Source organism: Juglans microcarpa x Juglans regia, chromosome 8S, assembly GCF_004785595.1.
Source record: "Juglans microcarpa x Juglans regia isolate MS1-56 chromosome 8S, Jm3101_v1.0, whole genome shotgun sequence".
NCBI lineage: Eukaryota > Viridiplantae > Streptophyta > Magnoliopsida > Fagales > Juglandaceae > Juglans > Juglans microcarpa x Juglans regia.
Genome location: NC_054609.1, coordinates 1897890 through 1911807, shown reverse-complemented (window position 1 = coordinate 1911807; position 13918 = coordinate 1897890). Strand labels below are relative to the sequence as shown.

Here is a 13918-nt window from a genome sequence, read left to right as displayed (position 1 = left end):
AGCGTGGGAATAAAGTTTCGGTGAATTAAATGTATCGAGATTCACGTGTTGTATCTATTTCTTTTTAAACCATAAAAGACGTTAGAATATATATATAAAATCACCCCTTCTAACTAATAATGTAAAAAGCTCACCTTGGTCTTGAGAACAGAATTTCAAAGGAGGAAGTTTCCCATCTGGTTCCTAATTATTTTTCTCAATTCCAACAAACAGATTCCAAGGTTCAAGTCAACCAACCCCATATCATACGCATTGACCACTTCCTCAAAACAGCCAGCAACTCAAAAGAGACAGCAGAAAAGGTTGAACCCAACATTGTTACATTAGAATTCAAACTGGTTTTTGTTTTTGGTAAATATTGATGCAATGTATATTAAAAATAACACAAATAACCATTGATTCTCATGTAGTACTGTGACATGCAACACTCTCAAGATGATATGTAGATATAAAACTCATAACAGCAGCTAATATTACATGTATAGATCATTATTTGTCTGACATCCATAGCCAAAATGATCAAACATTGAACTGCTCCAGCTGAACATCCTTGGCCTTCAAAGGAACATACTCTCCAAGATAGACTTCAAGGTGATCCGAGAGAGCCGACTTGTCGATGTTTTCATGGTGGTAGGATTTGCAGACAAAATATATCACTGTCTGAATTATAAGCCCGAAAAGCACCAACTTGAAAAGCAACAACAAACAGATAATCCCATATCCAACTCTGCTCACCATGCCCAGACGCCAGCCATGAACAACAAGCTTTCTATATGCTATCTGTATGATTGCAAGAGAAATATTGAGCTTAAAAAATATAACTGTGGCCACCCACATCTTCCCCTTCAACAGCGCCTTGCTTTTCAGCATCGCCTGAACTCCATAGCTGTCTTCTAAAACTGTCACGACGCTGGCTAACTGCCAAACTATGGTCATGTACACAAATCCCACCAAGTACAAGATCCCCACGGCTATGAGAATGGGGACAAAATATCTGGATGCAGACTCAATTAGGAAAATTGCGCATGTGATCATGATCAGAAAAGCCACGATGTTGTAAGCGAAGAAGGCGATGAAAGTGCAGATGAAAGTGACCATAAGCCGTTTCCAGACCTTTGGGACAACGCTCATGACCTTCTTGAAGGTTACTTCCCGGCCGGTGTAAATGCATGCAATGGTGTAAACGACGGCGGAGGTGGAGAGGAGGGAGAAGACGAGGAGGAAAGTGAAATAGGCAGCCTTGAAAAGCAAGAAAGTGATCCATTCGGAGGTGAGGACATCTGAGAGCTTGTTGTGTTTTGGAGTTCCGGCTCTGGTTTCGTCCAGGACTATCTCGTTGTGGACGATCCTCGAGAAGAGAAGATCTGAGACTTCCATGTGAACCAAGTAGATGAAAGATAGAGGGATGACCAAGGCCAGGGTAATCTGGCTCAAGATTTTCCGCCATGAGAAGATGATCTTGTACGCTTCTCTATAGACACCAAAGATACCAAGAAACTGCATGTCTTCTTGCTCCATATCCATGGCGATTCCTTTCTTGGATGGAGTTGTTGTTGCTGCTGGAGATGAGAATTTGGAAATGGCCTGCGGAAGGGAAAGAGTGGTCTTGGGGATTGGATATAGGAAATTGACTCGGACTTTTCTGCAGATCCCAAAAGTCTCCAACCCTTCAAACAAACCAGGTCAAGTCATGCACGCGTCTTATTAATGGGCGAAGACCCTTAAGCTAGGCTCTCTCACAAGAGTGACCCATCGATATGAATTGGTTCCTGTATATTCAATTACAAAAAAATGTTCAATTAATATATTTATACAGTTTTCATAGCATTAATGTTGTGAAGGTGTGTCTATAAATTGTTCCTAGCCTGTTACCTCCCTAAAATAAAACTTCCAATGTCATAAAAGGCATGAATATATATTTTTTTAATACCAACTAATTTTAGAGTTATTCTATTTTTAAGTTTGTGTGTAGATCAACACACCATTCTCATCACTAAAATGATAAGATTTGATTTATAATATTTAAATTTAATTTATCTTTCAAATTAAATTATGTCATATCAACACTTTATTAGATGTGCTCTGCACACCGACTTCATAATATAATTTTTCTTAATTTGGCTCATTTGGATAGTGAGATGGTTTTAGATGAGTTAAATAAAATATTGTTAGAATATTAATTTTTAACATTATTATTGTTTTGAAATTTGAAAAAGTTGAATTATTTATTATATTTTGTATGAAAATTTGAAAAAATTATAATGATGAAATGAGATGGGTTGAGAGTGTTTCTGTATCCAAACGGAAAGTATATATCTTTCTTCTAACACCAATTAATTTTAAGTGGATTAACAGCTAGCTTATGACATGATAATTACTTATATTAGTTCAAAAACCAATTTCTCTCAATTACTATATTGGGTTACATATATTTTTTTTAAAGCACCTCTCAATTGTTGTTTAAGCAAGTGTCCCTTCGATTAGTGCAAAGCTATAGTGTGTAAAGTTTCTCGAATATATCTATAATCGTTTTCATGAGCCTCGAAATTATCTATGTCTAATACATTATATATACTCCACCGATTGAAGGGCTTTCTATATATAAATCATGAATGTCGCTTTAACTAATGTAATATTGTACAAAACTTGACATGCTTTGGATAAAAGTTAAAACTAAAATAATCGTTTTCTTTTAGGAACTGTGATTGCTCTTTTATTTATGGATCGTGCATGTCTTTTCTCTATTCGGCATTAACGTATTTCTTTATTTCTAAGTCAATCTCATTGTGTTCTGTTTTTATATAGAGAAATCATTTAGACACAAGGAAATTATATAATTGTAAACTTACAAAATGACATGACTTGATATCGTTATACGTTAGATTATAAAATTATTTTTACTGTAAAGTAGATCTAACAGATCACATGAAGCAACATCACTTTATAAATTTACTTTTATGTAATTTCTTAACACTTATCATTTATATATATTCTCTATTTACTTTTTTAGGATTTTGGTTTTGGGATTTTTTTTTCTTTCTATAAATTCTGTATATCTTTATAATCCCAAGTTTTCATTCTTTGTATGAGGTATTTATTCGTTATAAGTAAAGGTAATCAATAAAAATTGAAATAACATATTTTTTAAAAATGAAAATAAAAATCATTTCCTTTAGGGACTTTTAATTAGTATAAACTTTGGAGAATCCAAGACAAAGAAAAATCAAAACAATAAAAAAGAATATTAAGCAGTCGGATTTATGTCCTTTTTGTTAGAAGAGACGGATCTGTCGATGATGATTAATCAGAAATGAATTAAATAATAGTATGTTATTTCCGTATGAAACCATATTCATTTTCAATCTGTCCAAATAATCTCAATATATTAGAACCTTATAAACATTAAAATCTAAAATTTTAAAAGTTGAACAAATTTGAGTTCTTCACAAATGTTAACAATGATCAAGATCTTTAAGATTGCATGCATCTAGTTTATGCAATTAACATATAATCATCTCACATGCCAAGAATATTAAACAGAGAAGTAAAAGGTAACCTCACAACTGGACTGCTATGTGCATTCCCTTCAACATCTATACAGTTAGCTGCAAGCAGTGCACTAAATTATTAAAGGAAACCTTGATAAAATAAATAAATAGCAAGATTAACAATCTTACATCCGAATAAGATTAGATGAAAGATATAAGCCTTAAACATTACCCAAAAACTTATATCGCATTTATAGACGTGGGTTGCGAACAAAGCAATGGAGAGAGGGAGGGCCTCGGGTTACTGGGCTGGGCATAGAGGAGAAGGGGGCTCCAGAGGAGAAGGGTGTGGCAAACGGCGCCCCTAATGGCAGCGACATAGAGAAATCCGAGAGAGAAAGATGGGTGACGCCAGATTCGGAGAGACAAGAGATTGGTGGCGGGATGGAATGGGAAGGAAGGGGTGGCCATTGAGATGAGGTGGCAATGGCTTGGTAGGAATGTTGATGCCAAATTCACGCGATGGAGTGAGTTATGCTCGAGAAGGAAGAGTTGGGGAGAGAGAAGGGGAGGGAGGGGAGCGAAACGGCTGGAGGGAAATGATGGGAAAACAAGCAGGCAATTTAATTTTATTAGCTTTTTGCAATGTCTTAATATCGCCGCAAATCAACATAACCTCGCCGAAAATGATAAAAGTCATTACCAATGAATAAAATATCGCTCGAAATACTCAATTGCGGCGAGTAAAGGTCGTCGGAAAAGATTTTGTACAGTTTTCATAAATTTTGCAAAAACTCTAATTGCTAAGTAGTTTTTGCGGCGATTTTAAAATCATTGGAAATACCCTATTTTCTTAGAACATGCGGCGATTTTAGTAGTCATCGAAAATAAAACACAGTTTCAGAAATAAATTTTATTTGTGGCAATATTAACTCGTTGCAAATGCTCCATAAGTTGCCGCAAACGTGGAACTACTATTTTCGATGGTTTTACAAATTGTTGGAACTGCTCATTTCTAGCGACTAAAGATTCGTCCTAATAATCATCGACAATTTTTTATAAACTTTTGTAAAATGCTATTTCTAACACTTTTTATTCGCCACTAATAAGCATTAAGTCGCCAGAAAAATATCTATTGTGACGACATTAATATTCATCGCAAATAAAATGCCGATATAGGAAAAATATTTCTGACGACAATATATCGCCGTAAAAGGTCGCCACAAATAAGGGAACAGTAATTTCAGCACATTTCATGTTGGATTTCAGTGGCGAGACAAAAAATACTGCAAATAGGGATTAATTGTGGCGATTTGTTTTTACGATGATCAGAAAATATCTGGAAAATGCCTATTTTCTTATAGTGACATACTAGAATTAAAACTATTTTTTTTTTAGGTAAATATTGATGCAATGTATATGAAAAATAACACAAATAACCATTGATTCTTTAGTGTGACATGCAACACTCTCAAGATGATGTAGATATTAAACTGACAACAGCTAATATTACATTTATAGATCATTATTTGTCTGACATCCATGGCCAAAATGATCAAACATCGAACTGCTCGAGCTGAACATCCTTGGCCTTCAAAGGAACATAGTACTCTCCAAGATAGACTTCAAGGTGATCCGAGAGAGCCGACTTGTCGATGTTTTCATGGTGGTAGGATTTGCAGACAAAATATATCACTGTCTGAATTATAAGCCCGAAAAGCACCAACTTGAAAAGCAACAACGAACAGATAATCCCATATCCAACCCTGCTCGCTATACCCAGACGCCAGCCATGAACAACAAGCTTACTAAAAGCTATCTGTATGATTGCAAGAGAAAAATTGAGCTTAAAAAATATAACTGTGGCCACCCACATCTTCCCCTTCAACAGTGCCTTGCTTTTCAACATCGCCTGAACTCCACAACTGTCTTCTAAAACTGTCACGACGCTGGCTAACTGCCAAACTATGGTCATGTACACAAATCCCACCAAGTACAAGATCCCCAAGGCTATGAAAATTTGGAGAAAATATCTGGATTCAGAATCAACTAGGACAAATACGCATATGACCACAATCAAAATAGCCACGAAGTTGTAAGCGAAGAAGGCGATGTAAGTGCAGATGAAAGTGACCATAAGCCTTTTCCAGACCTTTGGGACAACGCTCATGACCTTCTTGAAGGTTACTTCCTGGTCGGTGTAAATGCATGCAATGGTGTAAACGACGGCGGAGGTGGAGAGGAGGGAGAAAATGAGGAGGAAAGTGAAATAGGCAGCCTTGAAAAGCCAGAAATTGATCCATTCGGAGGTGACAACATCTGAGACCTTGTTGTGTTTTGGAGTTCCGGCTCTGGTTTCGTCCAGGACTATCTCGTTGTGGACGATCCTCGAGAAGAGAAGATCTGAGACTTCCATGTGAACCAAGAAGATGAAAGATAGAGGGATGACCAAGGCCAGGGTAATCTGGCTCAAGATTTTCCGCCATGAGAAGATCATGATCTTATACGCTTCTCTATAGACACCAAAGATACCAAGAAATTGCATGTCTTCTTGCTCCATGATATCCATGGCGATTCCTTTCTTGGATGGAGTTGTTGTTGCTGCTGGAGATGAGAATTTGGAAATGGCCTGCGGAAGAGAGAAAGGCATGGTCTTGGTGATGGGATATAGGAAATTGACCTGGACTTCTCTGCAAATCCCATTATTAATGGGCGAAGACCCTTTCTCACAAGAGTGACGCTCCGACATAAATTGACAATTCATGTATATTCAATTAATGAAAATTGCAAAAAAAAAAAAAAAGTGTTCAATTAGTATATTTATACAATTTTCATAGCATTAATGTTGTGAAGGTGTGTCTGTAAATTGTTCCCTGTTACCTCTCTAAAATCAAACTAATTCCAATGTCATAAAAGGCATGAATATATAATATTTTTTAATATCAATTAATTTTAGAGTTATTATATTCTCAAGCTGGTGTGTAGATCAGCACACTATCCACATCACTTAAATAGTAAAATCTGATCTGCAAGATTTAAATTTAATTTATCTTTTAAATTAAATTATGTCATGTAAGTACTTTATTAGATGTGCTACATGCACTTTATTAGATATGTTCTATATACCGACTTTATAATAGAATTTTTCTTAATTTTAAGTCAATTATAAGTATCTTTCTTCCAACACTAATTAATTTTAAAAGGATTAACAGCTAGCTTATGGCATGATAATTACTTATATTAGTTCAAAAACCAATTTCTCTCAATTACCATATGGGTTACATATATTTTTTTAAAAACACCTCTCAATTGTTGTTTAAGCAAGTGTCCCTTCGATCAGTGCAGAGCTATAGTGCGTAAAGTTTCTCGAATATATCTATAATCGTTTTCATGAGCCTCGAAATTATCTATGTCTAATATATTATATATACTCCACCGATTGAAGAGCTTTCTATATATAAATGAATGTCGCTTTAACTAATGTAATATTGTACAAAAAAGAAGTACTATACATACAAAGAGAGTATATATAAATAAATCCATAAATTTATGTAGTTTTATATAATTTATTAGATTTATTTTACAATAAAAGTAACTTTACAATCTGACATATTGTATCAAGTCACGTCAGTTTATGAATTTATCTTTGTATAATCTCTTTGTAGTTAAAGTATTTCTCTATACAAAATAATAATTTCCTTTTAGGAATTGTGATTGCTCTTTTATTTATGGATCGAGCATGTCTTTTTTCTACTCGGCATTAACTTATTTCCGTTATTTCTTTGTCATTCTCATTGTATTCTGTTTTTATATAGAGAAATCATTTAGTCACAAATTGATTACATAATTACAAATCTACAAAATGACGTGACTTAATATTATACGTTAGATTTATGTAAAGTTATTTTTATTGTAAAATAGATTTAACGGATCACATAAAACAGCATCACTTTATAAATTTACATCTATATAATTTCTTTATATCTAGTCTCTATAACACTTCTTATTGATATATAGTCTCTATTTATCTTTCAGGAGTTTTCTTTTTGGGATTTTTTTTTTCTTTCTATCTTTGTACTCCTAAGTTTTCACTCTTTGTATAAGGTATATACTCGTCCATCATAAGTAAAAGTAATCAATAAAATTGAGATAACATGATATTTTTTAAAAATAAAAATAAAAATAAAAATCATTTCCTTTAGGGACTTGTAATTAGTATAAACATTGGAGAATCCAAGAGTACGAAGAAAAGTCGAAATTGATAAATATTAAGCAGGCGGATTTATGTCCTTTTGTTAGAAGAGACGGATCTGTCGATGATGATTAATCAGAAATGAATTAAATAATGGTATGTTATTTTGCAAGTTAGGTGATCACTAACTAACAACTTGCTTGGCATTTAGTTTTTGTTCTTTCTTTGTTATTTAGTAATAATGTAAATTGTCAATGCCTAATCTACGAACTCATCTTTCATTCCATTATTTTTAACTTTATTATGGGTTCATAGTTTTATTAATCTTCTGTTAAAATAACAAAACATCTGGCTTTATTATCTATGATCTTATATTCTTTTTTCTAGCTTAGTTTGGATGTTGAGCTAAATTGAATTGAGATAAGTTGAGTTATTTATGAATAGTTGTGAGTTGAGATGGTAGAGTGAATTTTGTGAGACTCACATAAGATGAGTTTAGATGCGTTTGGATGTTAAGATGAGTTAAAATATATTTATGGGAAGTTGAAAAAGTTTGTAGGTCCCGCGTATAAATAAATGTTGAGATGAAAAAAATTGTAGATCCTACGTGTAAAGATGTTTTAAGTTAATTGATATTTAGTAATTAGAAGTTGTGTATTTGAATGTTGTGATAGGTTTAAAACAGAATCCAAGTAAGATAAGCTGAACTCGTTCAAGGATTCAAATGAAGCCTTTTTCGATTTTTGAAGACACTATAGTTAACATGATTTTTAGATTTAATTATTGATCATGTACATTTCAATTATATATTGCAACTAAAGTTTCAAATGAAGATAATCGATCGATGCCGATGTTGATATTAGTAATTCAGAATTTATTATATCATGTACAAAAGAGATGCTCGCAAAGGCTTTAAGAGTATTTTTATTTATTGTGATGCTAATTTAATAGAAAATAATTGTTTGAATTATATTACATACTATACTTTTATCTTATTTTTATTTTATTATGACACGCGACGTCCTAGCTATTAACAGTTAAAAGAAAAAAAAAAATCCATCCAAGAGTTATGAATAGTGTCACGATAGTATAGTGAGATGAGATTAAAATAAAAATATAATATATATATATATATTTATATATCATAATCGTAATTTTTAATATATTTCAAATTACACAAAAGTAATTTTACAAATTGACGTAATTTTATATGATTTATTAAATATAAGTAATTTTATAATCTAATAAATTATATGAAGTCATGTTAATTTGTGAAATTATTTTTATATAATTTTTTTTGTAGTTAAAATATTTTTCATATTTTATTATTCAATGGATTTTGACAATAATAATTAATTGCATGCTTTATTAGGTGTAGTGAATAATTGAAAAAACTAATGGCCAACGACTTCAATAGCCAATGGATGATGGTTCTAGAAAGTGGAGACGTTGACCCTAAACATTAGGAAAGACCTAAGGTTCGGGCAGCCCATTGGACCTACCCAACATAGGCCTAGGAAGTATGCTTGGATGAGATGCTGGGCTAAATTGAAGTCAAAATCCAATTTAAATTACTTCCTTACTCAGTTTCGATTAGCCAATTTTAAGGAAGGATTGAAGCCTTAGATGAGATATAAAATTTTTATTTGATTTCATTTGATTTTATTTTATTATTAAATATAATTTAAATAAAAAAATTTTAAAATAATTATTATAATTTTTTTAAACTAATAATTAAAAATTTTTCAAATTTTCAAATAAAAAATAAAAAATAATTCTAACTTTTGTAAATCTCCAAACAAAAATAATATTATAAAACTATATTATTAAAATATTTTAACTTTATATTATTTTTTATTTAATTTTTTCTCTCTCCTTTCGCAAAATCCAAAAAATACTCAACTCAAACTATTTTATTGTTATTCACAAAATTCTCATCTTATCGCACTTCTCAAACAAACCATAATTGAGCTACATATAAGTTCAGTGTGGAGAATACACTCTTTACATTATTTATGTGGCAGGATCCAATAATGTGTAAGATAGTTAAATTTTAAATTTATCTTGCAAATTAAATCTTGTTATGTCAACATTATAAAGAATACTTTATACACTGGTTTATAAATAGAATTTCTCTTAACTCTAGACCCTAAGGGATGAGAAAAAAAAGAAAGAATTCACTTGACTACAGGATTATAGGTGTCTTAATAGATTAAAAAGCCAAATCCTCAATCATTTTTTCTCCCTTTCCTGTACTTTTTCTTTTCTCTTCCTTTTCCTCTTTCTTTCAATTTACTTATTCTCTTTTCTATTTTTCTTCCTTGGGTTTAGATCTACCATTCCATGAATGCCTCCGCCCGCCTCCGCCTCTGAGTTGCGTTAACCAATCTCTATGCTATTCGATGGATAGGTTTTTTCCCATAAATATTCTAGCATGTGAAAATCACGGACCGTCATGGATATGCTTGGATCTTAGACACTTCAAGGCTTGCTAATGCTCAGACTCTCTCCTCCCATTGTTGAAAGTTCTCACAACTCCCGTAAGGTGAAATTTTGGCTACATCAATAGCTTTGCAAATTGTCATGATTGTTATTAGAGATATAATCGGTCCAGTTTGGTTTGGTTTTGGACAAATTTTGAGACCAAATCGGTATATACCGGTTTTATATTTTCAAGAACTAATACCGCATTGGTTACCGTCCTAAACCAGTACTTCCAATTTTACCAGTTTTGTTTCGGTTCGGTCCAATTTTTCAGTTTTTAATATATATTAAATCTCTAATATCTTCTACTTATATATATTAATATATATATATTAGTAATATAATAATACTATTAGTATATAGTAATATTATTGGTATAGTACTATTACTATATGTTAGTGATAACATAGTAATTAATATATTAATTATATTAATTAATATAATTAATTAATTATCAAAAGAAATATATTGAGAATTTATTAAGCCATAAAATATAATTAATATATATTTTATATTTAAAACATATGATCAACTAAATGTTCATGTTTAAGATTAAAATTTTATGTTATAAATTATAATATAACATTATTTCATATATAACTATAATTTATAAAAATTATATATAACATAAAAAATATTTTATATAATATTAAAAATTAATTAAAAATATATAAATATGCAAACCGGTCCGGTCTTGAAAACATAAAATCGAGATCAGATCGGCCGATTTTAAAATGGAGGAACCGACCTTGAACAGAATCGGTCCAAAACGGGACCGAACCAACCAATTCGGGCCAGTTTTCTGGACAGCCCTAATTGTTATGCATTTTAGGGCTGTACAACAAACCGAAGAACTGACTCAGATCGGCTGGTCGAGATTGGAACCGGTCGAAACTGATGGAGAATCGGTCGACGTGCGGTACAAAATTGAGAAAACCGATATCAGCCAGTTAGAACCTGGTTCAAACTGTTAAACCAGCCGACTAAAGAAATTTATTTTTTATATATATTCTATAATCAAAACGACGCCGTTCTACTTAAGTTTAAGTGGAACAACGTCGTTTTAATTCTATAGTTGTGTTTTAAACACAATTGAAACGATGCCGTTTGGTCGGCGTCGTTTTATTCATAACGTATTAAAAAAATAAGTAGAACGACGCCATTTGGTTTAAGCATCGTTTTGATATTAATTCGTCTTCTTCCTCGCGTCTTCTTCCTCCCGTCTCAGTTCTCATCCACTCTCACTCTCTCTCTCTCTCTCTCTCTCTCCTTTATAACTCTCTCTCTCTAGTCTCTACTCTCTCAGACGAAACTTGGTCTGAGAACCGATTGTGAACTGTTACAGAAATGAAGCATCGGCCTGCATCGACGTTTCTCCTCCCCATCAACCGGTTTCGGCTGGTTTTCTCTCCCAAAATTTAAGCGTCGGTTAGTGTCAATTTTATCCTCAAATCGTGCCGAATGAGTCAGTTTTCACCCCTAATACATTTAGAAGAAATATTGGCTTTTTGACTTTTTGTTTTCAAAATCTTCTGCTTATACGAGATATTCATCAAAAGTGAGGAGGGTCGTACTCTTTTTGTTAAAAAAATTGCGCATCAAAGTTGAAAAGCGATCCTTTTATTACAATAAATAAATCATGTTGTTTTTCTTACCATGCTGACGAGAAAAAGGCATCATGCATATTCAACAGATTATGTACGTCTTATTCTTGTAAATGCTAGAGGCTCTAATTCGTTTTTTAGGTTAATTAAAAAATCGAGGGGGAACAAACTGTAATTAAGTTACACGTTCGTGTGATATATTAATCAATTGACAAAAACGTTCACTCAACCCTTTTTGACCTGTTTTTTTCTTCATGTATTCAAATATGGCGGCCATATATACATATATATATATATATATATATATATATAAATACACACACATACATGCATCTGATAATATACAATGAATATATATGGCATTTGAAGAAAATCGCTGACATGAATGCTAAACGTCGTACGTTTCTTGGGCAAGTGTCCCTTTCTTTAAATTCTTTGGGCAATTGCGCGCATCAAGCCATCCGTCCATGACAAAGATGCCTTGAAAATAAAACAGTAAATATATGAAAATTACTCACACACCCACAAATTAAAGTTATTAAACCTGCAGTGGGAGAACAGCAACAGCATCCAGACACTGGATTTGCAATATATATATACACGTATATATGTTTGCATGTCTATTGTTGAAAGAGAAATATTTTAATTATAAAAAAAATATCTCATAAAAACAAATTTAAAAACTGGTATGGCTTGACGTGCACGTTATATCATAAAATTAAATTATTTTTATTATAAAACAAATCTAACGTATCATATAAAGACATGTCAGTTTATAGATTTATTTTTATGAAATCTATTTGTATGCGTAACACTACTCTTGTTGAAAGCCTTTTGTTGAGAAGTTCATCCTTTTCTTTTGAAAGAGACTCATTCTTGAGCCAGTTTTGTAAGAGGCTAGCTATGTCGTATGCATCATGGGGCCATGATAGTACTATATATTGCAACATCGATCTCGAAGGAAAACAATCGGAAATCAACATGGCAGCAAGCAGCTTTACTCATTCGTTAATGTGAAAATATGACCGATCGACTAATTCGTTTAGCACAGAAACTAATAGAGCATAAAAGACTGCTAAAATGTACGGTTGGCTTTAATTTCATGCCCTCATGACTTTCTTCATCAGGTTGATCTAGAATGATTTATACGATACGTTAAGCTAGCGCTGGCCCTTAATATTAATTATATATCTCGAGCACGCATTGAATGAGTTGAAATTCATGATCTTGGAATATTGCATAGAAAAAACTCCTGATCAGGCATTAATAAATTAATTAAATAACCTTACAGTTATAATCATGTCAATGTTTGCTATCATGTAGTAATTGACCATTTCTTGATCATGGGCTTCTTATAAATTAAAAAAAATTAAAAATTAAAAAAAAAAAATAGCGGTAGTTGTTTCTTGTGATAGCTGGAATTTGCTCTAGCTAGTACTAAAAAATCTTATGCAAACTTGATAATTCTGCAGCAAATATATATATATATTAGTATATGATCTTCACCAAATTAAAGCTGCATGCATTTGAATTACAAGCTGTTAATTCTACCGTGATGCCTTTTAATTTGCTACTAGTTCTTAGCAATCAGCCAAAGCTTGAAGCTGGTGACTACAAATGCAGGTGAAGATTGCATCATGTTCAAGGGGGTTTAACAGAAAGCTAGAAATTTCCAACAAGCTCCGAATCATGCCGCAAGAATTATATTGTTCTTTGATCAACTAATTACTTCCATGACTGTCAAAAGCATGTGGCTTGGTTGACATAACCTACAACTTATCTCTAAAATAGAGGTTTAGAGTTCGAAACCCCCCTTCCCCCAAATCAATAAAAAAAAAATCCTTCCACGACTCTAAATTAGGACAAAAATTATATATATCTTTCCGTCTGTTACACATTGATGTAGTGATTAAGATAGAACAAGAAAATGAGATCACAAATTCAATGATTTTTATTGACGAAAGTAGTTGGATTCTTCAAATCTCTAACGCCAGCTTGAGATCACTGTATAAGTACTAACCTCTCACCTAAAAGAAAATATGCTTGAAATGGCGCCCTAATCACCATATTTAATTAGGTGCATGATAGCTGGCTGGTAAACCTCAAATGTGGCAGTGTTAAGTGTGAGTACTAGAAAATGACTAGGAAAC

At 32.5% G+C, this 13918-nt stretch overlaps 2 protein-coding genes across 2 annotated transcripts; both read right to left on the bottom strand.

Annotated features, from left to right (window-relative positions):
* Positions 1–306: 306 nt before the first annotated feature.
* Positions 307–1691, bottom strand: LOC121244927. Its single transcript, XM_041143176.1, has one exon. The coding sequence runs from the start codon at positions 1522–1524 to the stop codon at positions 520–522; it is 1005 nt and encodes a 334-aa protein (XP_040999110.1). The 5' UTR covers positions 1525–1691; the 3' UTR covers positions 307–519.
* A 3352-nt stretch (positions 1692–5043) lies between these two features.
* LOC121244774 lies at positions 5044–6237 on the bottom strand. The gene has a single exon (XM_041142982.1). The coding sequence runs from the start codon at positions 6235–6237 to the stop codon at positions 5044–5046; it is 1194 nt and encodes a 397-aa protein (XP_040998916.1).
* Positions 6238–13918: the final 7681 nt, after the last annotated feature.